General features: G+C 47.9%; 1 protein-coding gene across 2 annotated transcripts in view; it reads right to left on the bottom strand.

Annotated features, from left to right (window-relative positions):
• DOCK3 (dedicator of cytokinesis 3) overlaps nt 1-16148 on the bottom strand; it is a 276655-nt gene extending 260507 nt beyond the window's left edge. For both annotated transcript variants that reach the window (XM_082265832.1, XM_082265833.1), the window contains exon 1: nt 15874-16148. In XM_082265832.1, the coding sequence (XP_082121958.1) occupies nt 15874-15910 (37 nt within the window). In that variant the 5' untranslated portion in view covers nt 15911-16148. The remainder of the gene's footprint in view (nt 1-15873) is intronic.
• Between the last annotated feature and the right edge of the window lie 3319 nt (nt 16149-19467).

Raw genomic sequence — 19467 nt, 5'->3', positions numbered from 1 at the left:
GTGATCGGCCAATCCTTCCCACCCCGCCAATGTGGAGACCCCGTTTAAAATGGTGCCGGGGCTGGGCCGGAAAGGGGGTTTTTCTTAAAGATAGTGTGCAAATGAAAAACGCACTCTGCTGCTTTATGGGCCCAAGGGAATATTGATTGGACCCTGGGCAAACATTTTCTTGGGCCCTCCCGAACTGACTTATCACCTTTTTTTCAGGCAGTGCGGGCTCAAGGGGCAGCTGCTTTGGGCCCCACAACAATACCTGGGCCCGGGGCAGCTTCCCCTTTTGCCCTTTGTTAACGATGGCCCTAATGGGCCCATGTACACCCGCCGGGTCCGCTGTGGTGCATTAAAAGCATGTGCTGCCCATTGCACCTCAACAGGCCCAAAATTGTGGCCAATGTGCATTCCTCAGAAAGGTGGGGTGCCATTAAGAATGAATGGCACTGCTTTGTATCAATGCATGTAACATACGTTGTAGTGCGTTGCATAACCACAGTGCAATATTGTGAATGAACCCCAAATGTCTCAGTATATTTGTAATTGTACAGCTCTATGTCAGCCTAGAAACAAAAAAAATCACTTTTTGGTTGTAATGTGAATAAAGAAGCCCCCCTATGAAATTCCCCCTCCCCCGAATCATGGGACATTAATATTTCCGCACTGAGATGCAGCGAAAGGGTCCAGAGTGCCTCCGAGCCAATTGTTGCAGCAAATTTGTAATGGAAGAGATTAATATGAAGACCACCGAAATCACTAGTGACAGATGCAGACCCCAACCCCCCCCCTGCGCGTTCCGTCCCCAAATCTCCGTCTGGCATCTGGAGTAATAATACCCTGAATCCCCGTCTGTGCAATCAGAAGGAAAGGCTGAGGCAGCGCAGACACTTCCCTCCCGGAGACACAAGTGAAATCACCAATGAGAAGCATATTGTGAGGTCGCGGCCCAGACGGGGGACAGAGATCCTGATATCCTCTGTAATCTTCTCCGTTACTATATATGACCAAAGCCCCGGAGATGAACCACTGCTGAACCCTGCGCGCCCCCGCGCCCCCACGCCCCAAATTCAAAGCATGAAGGGAATATAAATGGATACTTTTTAGTTTTAGATGGTGAAGGGTTAGACCCTCGAGTTAGGTTTTTTACAGTTTGTGTCCATGGTGGGGAGATTCACCCTCTCTGTTCTGGTGTCACCAAGACAGGAAGTGATCCAATATGTTACAAGCGCCACTAAAACAGGAGCTTTGCCTACAGATACACTGTAATTGTATTTCAGTTTTTGAAGGATCTCATCATTGAGTTCCTGGGTCTGTACACCCACTGTGCCCATTATGAGGGGTTCCCACCATCCCTGTGCTGAGTTCCTGGGTCTGTACACCCGCTGTGCCCATTATGAGGGGTTCTCACCATCCCTGTGCTGAGTTCCTGGGTCTGTACACCTGCTGTGCCCATTATGAGGGGTTCCCACCATCCCTGTGCTGAGTTCCTGGGTCTGTACACCTGCTGTGCCCATTATGAGGGGTTCCCCCCATCCCTGTGCTGAATTCCCGGGTCTGTACACCCGCTGTGCCCATTATGAGGGGTTCCCACCATCTCTGTGCTGAGTTCCCGGGTCTGTACACCCGCTGTGCCCATTATGAGGGGTTCCCACCATCTCTGTGCTGAGTTCCCGGGTCTGTACACCCGCTGTGCCCATTATTAGGGGTTCCCACCATCCCTGTGCTGAGTTCCCGAGTCTGTACACCTGCTGTGCCCATTATGAGGGGTTCCCATCATCCCTGTGCTGAGTTCCTGGGTCTGTACACCCGCTGTGCCCATTATGAGAGGTTCCCACCATCCCTGTGCTGAGTTCCCGGGTCTGTACATCTGCTGTGCCCATTATGAGGGGTTCCCACCATCCCTGTGCTGAGTTCCCGGGTCTGTACATCTGCTGTGCCCATTATGAGGGGTTCCCATCATCCCTGTGCTGAGTTCCTGGGTCTGTACACACACTGTGCCCATTATGAGGGGTTCCTACCATCCCTGTGCTGAGTTCCCGGGTCTGTACACCTGCTGTGCCCATTATTAGGTGTTCCCACCATCCCTGTGCTGAGTTCCCGGGTCTGTACACCTGCTGTGCCCATTATGAGGGGTTCCCACCATCCCTGTGCTGAGTTCCAGGGTCTGTACACCTGCTGTGCCCATTATGAGGGGTTCCCATCATCCCTGTGCTGAGTTCCTGGGTCTGTACACCCGCTGTGCCCATTATGAGGAGTTCCCCCCATCCCTGTGCTGAGTTCCCAGGTCTGTACACCTGCTGTACCCATTATGAGGGGTTCTCACCATCCCTGTGCTGAGTTCCCGGGTCTGTACACCTGCTGTGCCCATTATGAGGGGTTCCCACCATCCCTGTGCTGAGTTACTGGGTCTGTACACCTGCTGTGCCCATTATGAGGGGTTCCCACCATCCCTGTGCTGAGTTCCCAGGTCTGTACACCTGCTGTGCCCATTATGAGGAGCTCCCACCATCCCTGTGCTGAGTTCCCGGGTCTGTACACCCGCTGTGCCCATTATGAGGGGTTCCCACCATCCCTGTGCTGAGTTCCCGGGTCCGTACACCCACTGTGCCCATTATGAGGGGTTCTCACCATCCATCCCAGTTCCTGGGTCTGTAAACCTGCACCTTCCTCAGTCTCCCCTCCCCCGGTGATCAGACTGTACATTGTAACTTGATGAGAGACTTCATCAGAGGCGGATCTGTGTCAGACATTTGTGAACATAGCCAAAAACTGCACAGACACCAGGATTTACACCTCTGAGCCGGCATCTCCGTCCAGGAAGTAAATGGTGACGCTGGATGATGCCTGAACAAAGATGGTGCTGTCCTTCTTGAGAGAAAAGCAGATGAAGTCTTCGTCAGGGGGATCTCTGTGATCTCTGTGAGAGGTAATAAATACCTGGAAGGGTCACACTGATACATGCTGCACTTAACATGCAGTTTCTGGTCCCACTTCCATGCTGGGACTTGTAGTTCCACAAGGTCAGTGAATACTCTCTGCTTTGTATATTTCCTGGAGAGATTCAGAAGGTCAAAAAACAAACACTGGCGCCCAGGTGGCGCTCCTCCACTTCCGCACGGCCAGCAATAGACCGTGTTCTCGGCGCGGGGAAGGACCAGACCCAATCTTTGATAATCGCCGCGTTCACGCTGAGAGCTCGCCGTGTGATTACCGTCCATACATAGGAATAGGAGAACGTCAGCCAATTACAGCGCACAGCCAGAAAACACAGAAAGGATCTCTAACCGCGGGGGTGACATTCCGGGACGATGGAGAAGATCATTCCACGGGGGGGACAATTCGGGGCGCTAATAATAAAGGGGTTCAAATCAACATTTCTCGGGGCCACATAAGTATCTAAAGCAAAAAGGTTTTGTTTTTTTTCTTTTCATGCAAATTAATTCAAATGTTTTATTAGGAAAAAGCCAAAAGTTTTTAATTTTTTTTTTTTTTGGGGGGGATAGAAAGTTGAAGGGTCAGACCCCCCCCCCCCAATCAGTTTTGTATTGCTGATGAGCAGGGCGTAACACTTAATCTGATTATATTTTGTCCCCCCCCCCCCCCCCATCAGTAATGACATTTTTAAATAAAATCTTTCAGTTTTCTATTGCATTCCTAATTATAGCCCCTGTCACCACCGAGTCCCTGTGCTTCTCTATGCAATGCAGGAGGGTCATGGCTGGTGGGAGGAGCCTGTACATAGCTTCCTGAATACACGGCGTAACGCTTAATCTGTTTATATTTTGCCTTCTCTGTCACTCCCCCATCAACATAATAATGGTATTTTTAAATAAAATCTTTTTATTTTCATGACATCCCTTTATTTTGGAACCAGTGATATCATCACTGGGCTTCTGTGCTTTTCTATCCAATGCAGGCATATCATGGCTGGTAGGAGGAGCCAGCAGGGCGCTGCGCATAGCTTCCTGGAAACGTCACAGCACCCAGCATCAGTACTCCTCCCAAGAGCCCTCAGTCCTGATGTAAGCAGTGGGAGGAGTTATGCAAAAATGAAATTGCATTGGTAGGTGGGTGTCAGTCTGGAAGAGTGGGCATTCTGTATTTACATAGGTAACACCCACAATATCCCCATCCCTGCTTCCCTCCCCATCATCATTCCTATCATTATAATCATCATCATCATCATGATTACCATCATCATCCCCATCATCATCCCTAACATCATCCCTATTATCATCGCTATCATTATCATCATCCCTATTACCATCCCCATCATCATCCCTATCATCATTATCATCATCCCTATCATCATACCCATCATCATCCCTATCATCATCGCTATCATTATCATCATCCCTATCATCATACCCATCATCATCCCTATCATCATCGCTATCATTATCATCATCCCTATCATCATACCCATCATCATCCCCATCATCATCCCTATCATCATTCCTATCATTATAATCATCATCATCATTACCATCATCATCCCTAACATCATCCCCATCATCATCATCATTATCATCATCCCCATCATTATCATCATCATCATCATCATCCCTATCATTATCATCATCCCCATCATTATCATTATCATCATCATCCCTATCATTATCATCATCATCCCTATCATTATCATCATCCCCATCATTATCATTATCATCATCATCCCCATCATTATCATCATCATCAGCTACATTATCATTAGCCCCATCATTATCATCCCCATCATCATCCCTATCGTTATCATCATCCCTATCAACATTCCCATCATCATCCCTATCATCATCATCATCATCACCATCATCATCATCCCTATCAACATCCCCATCATCATCCCTATCGTCATCATCATCACCATCATCATCCCTATCATCATCATCATCATCATCATCACCATCATCATCATCCCTATCAACATCCCCATCATTATCCCTATCATTGTCATCATCACCATCATCATCCCTATCATCATTACCATCATCCCTATCATCACCATCATCATCACCATCATCATCCCTATCATCATCCCTATCAACATCCCCATCATCATCCCTATCATCATCATCGTCATCATCCCCATCATCATCCCAATATCATTATCATCATCATCATCATCACCCCCATCATCATCGTCATCGTCATCATCCCAATATCATTATTATCATTGTCATCATCATCATCCCTATCATTATCATCATCATCCCTATCATTATCATCATCATCCCTATCATCATCCCTATCAACATCCCCATCATCATCCCTATCATCATCATCGTCATCGTCATCATCCCCATCATCATCCCAATATCATTATCATCATCATCATCATCACCCCCATCATCATCGTCATCATCCCAATATCATTATCATCATTGTCATCATCATCATCCCTATCATCACCATCATCATCCCTATCATCATCCCTATCAACATCCCCATCATCATCCCTATCATCATCATCGTCATCGTCATCATCCCCATCATCATCCCAATATCATTATCATCATCATTATCATCACCCCCATCATCATCGTCATCATCCTAATATCATTATCATCATTGTCATCATCATCATCCCTATCATTATCATCATCATCCCTATCATCATCATCATCCCCATCATCATCCCCAATTCCCCATATATAAATGACGATTAGGAGGGGATTTTGCCCTTACATTAAAAAAAAAAAAAAAAAAAAAAAAAAATGGGACATAAAGTGTAAAAAACCCCCCAAAAAACTGCCCAATCATTTCCGTCTCCATTGACAGCTATTCTGATTTTTTATGTTCAATCTTCCTGAATTTCTCCCCATTCCTGAATCCATGGCCAGGTCTTTGTCTGAGCCCCAGATATTGTCACCTAAAACCAAAGATGTCACATATTGCCGCTCACCAATCATTAGATGTGGCGGCTGCATTCCTTTTCTTTTTTTCCCCTCTGTTTTCACCTGCAGATCTGACCAGTAACCCCCCTCCTGTAAGGAAGAGAGGAAAGATCCCTGGTGCCACACAGAGAGTGGTGATATGAGAGAGAAAGCCTCAGCCTGTGCTCCCGCCAGACCACGCCCCCAACATGTTTCGCTCCGTCTACGTTAGAGCGCCCCTAATCTGGATGAAGGAGCACAGGAGGCACAGCAGACAGCAGCATTGTCAGTCTGGGGGGGGGGGGGGGTGTTAGACGTACTAGCCAATCTAAATACACTAACAAACTGAAGTCAAGCTCTCACTTTATAATCGGTTACAGCAAACTGTTTTGTTCCTTTTGGGATAAAGGTTTTACATCTGATTATTGTAAGCGCCTCTGCCAGTGGTAAATGGTTTAAGTGCTACATCGACAGGACAGCTTTTTCTTTAAAAAAACAACAGACTTGCTGGCTGGATCGCCAGATGAAAATAGAAGAAAGGAAGTCTAAAAAAGTATTACTAATGCAGCCGTCACGTCTATGAATTGGTAAGCTGCAATATAATAAATGTTTACTTTGGGGTTTAACTGTCACACCAACAGGAGGACATTCTGCATCAGCAGGTGAAGTGTAACTGTCATTGCACTAAGGAAGATGCAGCTAAGAATTCCCTGAATGATGGTGGGGGTGATGGCGGAGGTGAAGGTTGGGGTGAAGGTGGGGTGATGGTGGGGGTGAAGGTAGGGGTGATGGTGGGGGTGATGGTGGAGGTGAAGGTGGGGGTGATGGTGGAGGTGAAGGTGGGGGTGAAGGTGTGGGTGATGGTGGGGGTAATGGTGGGGGTGATGGTGGAGGTTAAGATGGGGGTGAAGGTGGGGTAAAGGTGGGAGTGAAGGTGGGGGTGATGGTGGAGTGATGGTGGAGGTGAAGGTGGGGGTGATGGTGGGGGTAATGATGGAGGTGAAGGTGGGGGTGATGATGGGGGTGAAGGTGGAGGTGGGGGTGATGGAGAGGGTGATGGTGGGGGTGAAGGTGGGGGTGATGGTGGGGGTGATGGTGGGAGTGAAGGTGGGGGTGATGGTGGAGCTGAAGGTGGGGGTGATGGTGGGGGTAATGGTGGAGGTGAAGGTGGGGGTGATGGTGGGGGTAATGGTGGGGGTGATGGTGGGGGTGATGGTGGAGGTGAAGGTGGGGGTGATGGTGGGGGTGATGGTGGGGGTGATGATGGAGGTGAAGGTGGGGGTGAAGGTGTGCGTGATGGTGGGAGTGAATGTGGGGGTGATGGTGGAGGTGAAGGTGGGGGTGATGGTGGAGGTGAAGGTGGGGGTGAGGGTGGGGGTAATGGTGGGGGTGATGGTGGGGGTGATGGTGGGGGCGATGGTGGGGGTGAAGGTGGGGGTGAGGGTGGGTGTGATAGTGGGAGTGATGGTGGGGGTCAAGGTGGGGGTGATGATGGGGGTGATGGTGGAGGTGATGCTGGGGGTAATGGTGGAGGTGAAGGTGGGGGGTGATGGTGGGGGTGAAGGTGGGGGGTGATGGTGGGGGGTGAAGGTGGGGGTGATGGTGGGGGGTGATGGTGGAGGTGATGGTGGAGGTGAAGGTGGGGGGTGATGGAGGAGGTGAAGGTGGGGGTGATGCTGGGGGTAATGGTGGAGGTGAAGGTGGGGGGTGATGGTGGGGGTGAAGGTGGGGGGTGATGGTGGGGGGTGAAGGTGGGGGTGATGGTGGGGGGTGATGGTGGAGGTGATGGTGGAGGTGAAGGTGGGGGGTGATGGAGGAGGTGAAGGTGAGGGTGATGGAGGGGGTGATGGTGGGAGTGCAGGTGGGGGTGATGGTGGAGGTGAAGGTGGGGGTGATGGTGGAGGTGAAGGTGGGGGTGATGGTGGGGGGTGATGGAGGGGGTGATGGTGGGAGTGAAGGTGGGGGGTGATGGAGGAGGTGAAGGTGAGGGTGATGGAGGGGGTGATGGTGGGAGTGCAGGTGGGGGTGATGGTGGAGGTGAAGGTGGGGGGTGATGGTGGGGGGTGAAGGTGGGGGTGATGGTGGGGGGTGATGGTGGAGGTGATGGTGGAGGTGAAGGTGGGGGGTGATGGAGGAGGTGAAGGTGAGGGTGATGGAGGGGGTGATGGTGGGAGTGCAGGTGGGGGTGATGGTGGAGGTGAAGGTGGGGGTGATGGTGGAGGTGAAGGTGGGGGTGATGGTGGGGGGTGATGGAGGGGGTGATGGTGGGAGTGAAGGTGGGGGGTGATGGAGGAGGTGAAGGTGAGGGTGATGGAGGGGGTGATGGTGGGAGTGCAGGTGGGGGTGATGGTGGAGGTGAAGGTGGGGGTGATGGTGGGAGTGAAGGTGGGGGTGATGGTGGGGGGTGATGGTGGTGGTGAAGGTTGGGGTGATGGTGGAGGTGATGGTGGGGGTGATGGTGGCGGTGATGGTGGGGGTGATGGTGGCGGTGAAGGTGGGGGTGATGGAGGGGGTGATGGTGGGGGTGAAGGTGGGGGTGATTGTGGGGGTGAAGGTGGGGGTGATGGTGGGGGTGATGGAAGCCTCAGAGGAAGAGCTCCATCCTTCATTGCAGCACAGGGCTCCCCACCCCCATCTCTTCCATCATTAACAGAATCAATAATAACGAACAGAGGGGTAACTTCATGTAGCAGGACTTACGGCCCAACACATTACAAGAAACAATTTTCCAGGATGAACCCAGGCGAAAATCAAACAATCAGCGCTCTTCCTTACTCCGCCCAAAATAGGTTTTGATTAGAAACATCCTTTGAGTCATTTAGTGGGTACCGCTGTGGTCTTGCAATGCGCGGTCCTGGGTACAATTCCCAGTGGGATGTTTGCTGCAGAGAGTTTTTTCTGGTCCTCTCTTTGAAAAACAAACTTCCACCCAAAACTGGCCCTAGAGGGTCCCTGACTGCATAATGAGGTGGGCTCTATGTACTCTGTGATGCGCTTTGGTATGTGTTGGTGCCATAGAAATTAACTTTCACTTGGTAACCTTACATTATAAGTAAGCCTGTGCTGCTAGAGCTAGACAAGATATTCAACGTATATTCCTTATTCCCAGTCCTCGGTCCACACAGGCACCCCTGGGGCTGGAGATACTCCACGGAGCTTCTTATAACCGCCCCCCCCCCCCCCCCACAGGCATCCCCAGGGCCAGATATGATACTCCACATAGTTTCCCTATACCAAGCACCTATAGGAGCTGCTTGGGCCAGACACAATACTCCATGTAGCTTCCTATATACCCAGCCCCCACAGGTGCCCCCGGGCCAGATATGATACTCAACATAGTTTCCTATACCCGGTACCTATAGGAGTTGCTTGAGCCAAGCATAATATTTCATGTAGCTTCCAAAGCCCAGCCCACACAGGTGACCCTGGGGCCAGACATTATACTCCATTGAGCTACCTATACCCAGCCCCCACAGGTGCCCCTGGGGACAAACACAATACTCCACATAGCTAGCTATAGCCGTCCCTCAAAGGTACACATACTAACGATGTCTTCTCTCAGGTCTTGAAGAAGGGGAATCCACATTCCCCGAAATGTGTTGGCTGTATATCGACATTGTAACAAAGGCACGGGGCCCGGACATGATACTCCACATAGCTTCCTATAACATTATAACCACAGGCACACATTCTAATGTCTTCTATCAGGTCTTGAAGAAGAGGAACCCATAGTCCCCAAAACGTGTTGGCCATATATCACCAATATAATTCTAATGTCTTCTCTCAGGCCTTGAGGAAGAGGAACCCATAGTCCCCAAAACGTGTTGGCCATATGTCACCAATATAACCACGGCACTGGGGCCGGACACTATATTCCACTAAACTTCCTATATCCAGGCCCCCACAGGTGCCACCCAGGCCAGACCTGCTGCTCCACATAGTTTCCTATACCTGGCCCCCAAGGGAGCTGCTGGAGCCAGATACAGTACTCCACGTAGCTTCCAATACCCTGCCCCCACAGGCACATATTCTATTGATAAGCCTTTTCTTCGGTCTTGAAGAAGGGGAACCCACATTCCCTGAAACATGTTGATCATATTTCACTATTGTAACCCAAGCACTGGGGCCAGACACTATATCCCACCAGACTTCCTATACCCCACAGGTGCCCCTGGGGGTCCAAACATGATACTCGATGAAGCTTCCTTTACCTGGTCCCCACAGGTACCCCCGTGGTCAAACACTATACTCCACTGAGCTTCCTATACCCAGCCCCCACAGGCACACATTCTAATGAAGTCTTCTATCAGACCTTGAAGAAGGAGAAACCACATCCCCCGGAAACGTGTTGGCTGTGTATCACCATTGTAACCCCACCACTGGGGTTGTACACTTTATTCTACCAAGCTTCCATATCTGGTCCCTAAAAGTGCCCCTGTGGTCAAACACTATACTCCACATAGCTTCTTATACCTGACCACCACAGGTGCCCCTGGAGCCAGACACAGTCTTCTGTCAGGCCTTGAAGAAGGAGAACCCATATTCTCCAAAACGAGTTGGCTGTATCTCACCATTGTAACCACACCACTGGGGCCAGACACTATATTCCACCAGACTTCCTATACCCCACAGGTGCCCCTGGGGGTCCAAACATGATACTCAATGAAGCTTCCTTTACCTGGTCCCCACAGGTACCCCCGTGGTCAAACACTATACTCCACTGAGCTTCCTATACCCAGCCCCCACAGGCACACATTCTAATGAAGTCTTCTATCAGACCTTGAAGAAGGAGAACCCACATTCCCCGGAACGTGTTGGCTGTGTATCACCATTGTAACCCCACCACTGGGGCTGGACACTATATTCCACTAAGCTTCTATACCTGGCCCCCACAGGTGCCCCTGAGGCTGGACATGATACTCCATATAGTTCCCTATACCCGGCCTCCAAGGGAGGTTCAGATTCCTTCACAGAAATGATACAAAGTTACAAATTACTGATCAGCTTCCTGTACAGAATCCATACAAAACATGATGGAACTTTCCGCTGTAAGATCAGCCCCTCCCCCTTTAATGTACACAGTGACATCCACACCCTACACAGCAGCAGTGGTTGGCTTAGCCTGAAGTGTGGCCCCTGACTTCATCAAAGGGCCACACATAATATTCCATGAGAGTCATACTACAGAAAGATGTCAGAGACTGCAGACATACTACAAGAGATGGTCAGAGACTGCGGGCATGTTACAAGAGATGGTCAGAGACTGCAGACATAGTACAGGAGAGGGTCAGAGACTGCAGACATACTAAAGGAGATGGTCAGAGACTGCAGACATACTAAAGGAGAGGGTCAGAGACTGCAGACATACTAAAGGAGAGGGTCAGAGACTGCAGACATACTAAAGGAGATGGTCAGAGACTGCAGACATACTACAGGAGACGGTCAGAGACTGCAGGCATATTAAAACGAGATGGTCAGTGACTGCAGACTTAATACAGGAGAGGGTCAGAGACCTCAGACATACTATATGAGACGTTCAGAGACTGCAGACATACAAGAGACTGCTAGAGATCACTGCAATTCCAGCCTGTTTACAAATCAATGCTCCCACATCGGTATTCCATTCACCCCTCATATATTATTGGTATCACAATTTATATTCCTCTCAGTAACATTCAGTATAAAACCATAAACTGAGAACAGAGATGAACAGCACAGGAAAAAGTGACTGTGTAAGAAATAAAAGGGGGTCCCGGGGGCTCCACAAAAAGGGCCACACGTGGCCCGGGACTATAGAGTGCGGTGATGTACTGTGTGTGAGTACCGTATCACTGTGTAATGTATATCTCTGTGTATACATGGAGCTCTGTGTAATGTATATCTCTGTGTATACACGGAGCTCTGTGTAATGTATATCTCCGTGTATACATGGAGCTCTGTGTAATGTATATCTCTGTGTATACATGGAGCTCTGTGTAATGTATATCTCTGTGTATACATGGAGCGCTGTGTAATGTATATCTCTGTGTATACATGGAGCTCTGTGTAATGTATATCTCTGTGTATACATGGAGCTCTGTGTAATGTATATCTCCGTGTATACATGGAGCTCTGTGTAATGTATATCTCTGTGTATACATGGAGCTCTGTGTAATGTATATCTCTGTGTATACATGGAGCTCTGTGTAATGTATATCTCTGTGTATACATGGAGCGCTGTGTAATGTATATCTCTGTGTATACACGGAGCTCTGTGTAATGTATATCTCTGTGTATATACGGAGCTCTGTGTAATGTATATCTCCGTGTATACATGGAACTCTGTGTAATGTATATCTCTGTGTATACATGGAGCTCTGTGTAATGTATATCTCTGTGTATACACGGAGCTCTGTGTAATGTATATCTCTGTGTATACACGGAGCTCTGTGTAATGTATATCTCTGTGTATACATGGAGCTCTGTGTAATGTATATCTCTGTGTATACATGGAGCTCTGTGTAATGTATATCTCTGTATATACATGGAGCTCTGTGTAATGTATATCTCCGTGTATACATGGAGCTCTGTGTAATGTATATCTCTGTGTATACACGGAGCTCTGTGTAATGTATATCTCTGTGTATACACGGAGCTCTGTGTAATGTATATCTCTGTGTATATATGGAGCTCTGTGTAATGTATATCTCTGTGTATACTCTATAGAGGGTGGTGTTGTGGTGTACAGGGGTTGTAGTGTATACTCTATAGAGGGTGATGGTGTGGTGTACAGGGGTTGTAGTGTATACTCTATAGAGGGTGATGTTGTGGTGTACAGGGGTTGTAGTGTATACTCTATAGAGGGTGATGGTGTGGTGTACAGGGGTTGTAGTGTATAGTCTATAGAGGGTGATGGTGTGGTGCACAGGGGTTGTAGTGTATACTCTATAGAGGGTGATGTTGTGGTGCACAGGGGTTGTAGTGTATACTCTATAGAGGGTGATGGTGTGGTGTACAGGGGTTGTAGTGTATACTCTATAGAGGGTGGTGTTGTGGTGTACAGGGGTTGTAGTGTATACTCTATAGAGGGTGATGGTGTGGTGTACAGGGGTTGTAGTGTATACTCTATAGAGGGTGATGTTGTGGTGCACAGGGGTTGTAGTGTATACTCTATAGAGGGTGATGGTGTGGTGTACAGGAGTTGTAGTGTATACTCTATAGAGGGTGGTGTTGTGGTGTACAGGGGTTGTAGTGTATACTCTATAGAGGGTGATGGTGTGGTGTACAGGGGTTGTAGTGTATAGTCTATAAAGGGTGATGGTGTGGTGTACAGGGGTTGTAGTGTATACTCTATAGAGGGTGATGTTGTGGTGCACAGGGGTTGTAGTGTATACTCTATAGAGGGTGATGGTGTGGTGTACAGGGGTTGTAGTGTATACTCTATAGAGGGTGATGTTGTGGTGTACAGGGGTTGTAGTGTATACTCTATAGAAGGTGATGTTGTGGTGTACAGGAGTTGTAGTGTATAGTCTATAGAGGGTGGTGTTGTGGTGTACAGGGGTTGTAGTGTATACTCTATAGAGGGTGGTGTTGTGGTGTACAGGGGTTGTAGTGTATAGTCTATAGAGGGTGATGGTGTGGTGTACAGGGGTTGTAGTTTATACTCTATAGAGGGTGATGGTGTGGTGTACAGGGGTTGTAGTTTATACTCTATAGAGGGTGATGGTGTGGTGTACAGGGGTTGTAGTTTATACTCTATAGAGGGTGGTGTTGTGGTGTACAGGGGTTGTAGTGTATACTCTATAGAGGGTGATGGTGTGGTGTACAGGGGTTGTAGTGTATACTCCATAGAGGGTGATGTTGTGGTGTACAGGAGTTGTAGTGTATACTCTATAGAGGGTGGTGTTGTGGTGTACAGGGGTTGTAGTGTATACTCTATAGAGGGTGATGGTGTGGTGTACAGGGGTTGTAGTGTACACTCTATAGAGGGTGATGTTGTGGTATACAGGGGTTGTAGTGTATAGTCTATAGAGGGTGATGTTGTGGTATACAGGGGTTGTAGTGTATACTCTATAGAGGGTGATGGTGTGGTGTACAGGGGTTGTAGTGTATACTCTATAGAGGGTGGTGTTGTGGTGCACAGGGGTTGTAGTGTATACTCTATAGAGAGTGATGGTGCGGCGTACAGGGGTTGCAGAGTGTACTGTGTGATGTACGTAGCGTAGTATATAGGAAGATATTGTGTGCCTAATAGGAGATGTATTGTACCCTATATATAGGTTGATGTCATGGTGAAATGAAACAGGAATGTGTTGCAGTGTATGTCTGTGTGTGTTGGTGGTGGGGGGTTGCAGAGTGGTGCGGTGTGATGTGTTGTACCCTACATACAGGTTGGTGCAATGGTGTCATGTATAGGGGTTGTGATTTTCTCCATATATAGGGTTAATATATGCTGTAATGTAGAGGTTGTGTTGCGGTGTACTGGGGGTTGTAGTGTAAAATCTATAGAGGGTTATGTTTTAGTGTCCAGGGGGTTGCATAGTGCGCTGTGTGGTGTACAGGGGGTTGTGATGCATAGGGAGATGCTGTGTGCTCCATAGGAGGTTGCTTTGTACCCTATATAAAGGCTGGTGTCATGATGTAATGTATGTGGGTTGTGTTGTAACCAATATATAGTTCTGGTGTAATGTGTAGGGTTTGTGTTGTACTCTATATATAGGTCACAGTGTAACTTATAGGGGGTTGTGTTTGGTTTACTAAGTGTGCAGTGTGGCATGTTATATATATATATATATATATATATATATATATATATATACATATATATATATATATATATATATATATATATATATACTGTATGTATACTGTATATATATAGTTCTATGTTATACTGTAATGTATAAAGGTTGTGTTGGGTTAACAGAGTGTGCTTTGTGGTGTCTGAGGGCTGTGTTGTGTTGTAACCTATATATAGGTCATGGTGTAACATATATGGGTTGTGTTGTACTCTATATATAGGCCACAGTGTAACTTATAAGGGGTTGTGTTGTACTCCATACATAGGTCATGATGTACAGTAATTTATATGGGTTGTGTTGTTCCGTATATATAGTTCTGGTGTAATGTATGGAGGTTGTGTTGGGTTTATAGAGTTTGCTTTGTGGTGTCGGAGGGCTGTGTGTTGTGTCGTAACCTATATATAGTTCTGGTGTAATGTATAGGGGTTGTGTTGCACTCTATACATAGGTCACAGTGTAACCTATAAGGGGTTGTGTTGGGTTTACTGAGTGTGCTGTGTGATGTTATATATATAGTTCTATGTTATATGGTAATGTATAGGGGTTGTATTGTATCTCATACAGGTTTATATTATGCCGTACTCTGTATATATATATATATGTATATGTTATGGTGTATAGGGGTTGTGTTGTGTTGCTGGGGGTGGTGTTGGAGGGCTGGGTGTTGTGCTGTGGTATCATGTATAGTGTTGTGTTGTATTGTGCACTATATATAGAATGATGTTATGGTGTAATGTATAGGAGGTTGTGTTATGTTGAGTAGTGCTGTATTAGTGCTGTATTCCTTATATATGTGTACGCTACATACTGGGTTGTGTTATATCTATAGGGTGTATTTTTATAGAGTTTTGTGCTGTGTTGTTTTATGTGGTGGTGTATAGGGTGTTGTGTTGTACTCTATAGGATAGGGTGTTGTGTTGTACTTTATATATAGGGTGTACGATGTAGGAGGGTGCAGGTTGTAGAGGGTGTTGTGTTTTGTCGGGTTGTGTTGTACTCTTTGTATATAGAGTGTGCTGGGTATATAAGAGGTTGTATTGTACACTATGTAGGATGTTGATATATATCGGGTGTTGTGTTGTACACTATGTAGTGTGTATATATATATCGGGTGTTGTGTTGCACTCTATGTCGGGTGTTTGGTATATATAGGAGGTTGTGTCGCGGTGTGTCGCGGTGTCGGAGGTCGGTAGGTTGTATATTCGGGTCACGTAGAGTCTCACACTCACCCACTCCGTATTTCTCGTCCTCGGTTGGGATCCACATCCTCCCGACACCCGATTCCGGGTCACCGGCTGCGCCCCTCACCCGGCGGCGCGCGGCTCATCGGCTGTCAGCTCTCCGGCGGCTCAGCAGATCCCTCCTCGGCTGATGCCTGGCTGGGATTGGGGCCCCTGTGGCGCCAGGGGGCCCCGGGAGAGCAGCATGTCGCTGTCAGGGGCCCCAGCAGCTCCCGCTGTACACTGGATGGAGGCAGAGAGAGGAATCCGGAGAGGAGGAGAGAGGAGGGGGAGGGGGAGGAGGACTCCAACATCAGCACCACTCCGAGATCCGCATCATCCCCATCATCCCTACACATCACTATCATCCCCATCATCCCTACACATCACTATCATCCCCATCATCCCTACTCATCATCATCATCCCCATCATCCCTACACATCACTATCACCCCCATCATCCCTACATATCACCATCATCCCCATCATCCCTACACATCACTATCATCCCCATCATCCCTACTCATCATCATCATCCCCATCATCCCTACACATCACTATCACCCCCATCATCCCTACACATCACCATCATCCCCATCATCCCTACATATCACCATCATCCCCATCATCCCTACACATCACTATCATCCCCATCATCCCTACACATCACTATCATCCCCATCATCCCTACACATCACTATCATCCCCATCATCCCTACACATCACCATCATCCCCATCATCCCTACACATCACTATCATCCCCATCATCCCTACTCATCATCATCATCCCCATCATCCCTACACATCACGATCACCCCCATCATCCCTACATATCACCATCATCCCCATCATCCCTACACATCACTATCACCCCCATCATCCCTACACATCACCATCATCCCCATCATCCCTACATATCACCATCATCCCCATCATCCCTACACATCACTATCATCCCCATCATCCCTACTCATCATCATCATCCCCATCATCCCTACACATCACTATCACCCCCATCATCCCTACACATCACCATCATCCCCATCATCCCTACACATCACTATCATCCCCATCATCCCTACTCATCATCATCATCCCCATCATCCCTACACATCACGATCACCCCCATCATCCCTACATATCACCATCATCCCCATCATCCCTACACATCATCATCATCCCCATCATCCCTACACATCACCATCATCCCCATCATCCCTACACATCACCATCATCCCCATCATCCCTACACATCACTATCACCCCCATCATCCCTACACATCACTATCACCCCCATCATCCCTACATATCACCATCATCCCCATCATCCCTACACACCATCATCATCCCTACACATCATCATCATCCCCATCATCCCTACACATCATCACCCCCATCATCCCTACACATCATCATCATCCCCATCATCCCTACACATCATCACCCCCATCATCCCTACACATCATCATCATCTTTACACATCACCATCATCCCCATCATCCCTACACATCATCATCATCATCCCTACACATGATCACCCCATCATCCCTACACATCACCATCACCCCCATCATCCCTACACATCATCATCATCATCCCCATCATCCCTACACATCACCATCATCCCAACTCATCCCCATCATCCCCATCACCATCATCCCTACTCATCATCATCCCTACACATCACTATCATCACCATCATCCCTACTCATTATTATCATCACCATCATCCCTACTTCTTATCATCATCACCATCATCCTTACTCATCATCATCATCATCATCACCATAATCCCCATCATCCCTACACATCACCATCATCACCATCATCCCTACTCATCATCATCATCCCCATCATCCCTACACATCACCATCATCCCCACTCATCACAATCATCCCTACACTTTATCATCATCCCCATCATCCTTACTCATCACCAGCATCCCCATATCCTATCATTCCTACTCATCATCACCATCATCCCTACTAATCATCACCATCCCTGTCATCCCTACACATCCCCATCATCCCTACTCATCACTATCATCATCCCCATCATACCTACTCATCATCACCCCCAGCATCCCTACACATCATCATCATTCCCATCATCCCTACTCATCATCATCTTCCCCATCATCCCTACTCATCATCACCATCATCCCTACTCATCATCCCCATCATCCCTATCCATCATCATCATCCCCATCATCCCTACTCATCATCCCCATCCCTTCCCATCATCCCCCTCATCATCATCATCATCCCCATCCCTACCTATCATCATCATCCTCATCCCTACCTATCATCATCATCATCCCTATCATCCCTACACATCATCATCATCCCTACTCATCATCCCCATCCCTACCCATCATCCCCCTCATCATCACCATCCCCATCCCTACCTATCATCACCATCCCCCTCATCATCATCATCCCCATCCCTACCTATCATCATCATCCCCATCCCTACCTATCATCATCATCCCTACTCATCATTATAATCCCCATCCCTACCCATCATCCCCATCCCTACTCATCACCCCATCCCTACCCATCATCTCTATCCTCATTATCCCCATCCCTACGGATCACCATCATCCACATCCCTATTTATCATCATCATCCCCATCACTACCTATCATTGTCATCCCCATCCCAACCCATCATCATCATCCTCATCCCTACTTATCAACATCATCTCCATCCCTACCTATCATCATCATCATCATCCCCATCCCTACCTATCATCATTATCTCCATCCCTACCAATCATCATCATTCCCATCACCCCTGCCTATCATCATCCCCATCCCCATCCCTACCTATCATCCTCATCCCTACCTATCATCATCATCCCTATCATCCCTACACATCATCATCATCCCTACTCATCATCCCCATCCCTACCCATCATCATCATCATCCCTATCATCCTACACTTCATCATCATCCCTACCCATCATCCCTACCCATTATTATCATCCCCATCCCTACCCATCATCCCCATCCCTACTCATCATCCCCATCCCTACCCATCATCCCTATCCTCATCATCACCATCCCTACGTATCACCATCATCCACATCCCTATTTATAATCATTCTCATCCCCATCCCTACCTATCATTGTCATCCCCATCCCAACCCATCATCATCATCCTTATCCATACTTATCATCATCATCCCCATCCCTACAAATCATCATCATTCCCATCACCCCTGCCTATCATCATCATCCCCATCTATTATCATCATCCCAATCCCTACCTATCATCATCCCCATCCCTACTCATCATCATCATCATCCCCATCCCTACCTATCATCATCCCCATCCCTACCTATCATCATCATCATCATCATCATCCCCATCCCTACCTATTATCATTCCCATCCCTACCTATCATCATCATCATCCCCCTCCCTACTCATCATCATCATCATCATCATCCCTACCTATCATCATCATCATCCCCCTCCCTACTCATCATCATCATCATCATCATCATCATCCCTACCTATCAGGGACAGTCAGGCTGGGGAGGAAAGGGCTAGATGATGTCTGTGAGCGTTACTGTGATTTTCCTGTGCGGATTCTGC

The sequence above is a fragment of the Pelophylax lessonae genome, assembly GCF_965119305.1.
Source record: "Pelophylax lessonae genome assembly, chromosome: 8".
NCBI lineage: Eukaryota > Metazoa > Chordata > Amphibia > Anura > Ranidae > Pelophylax > Pelophylax lessonae.
This window is presented reverse-complemented; position numbering and strand designations above follow the sequence as displayed.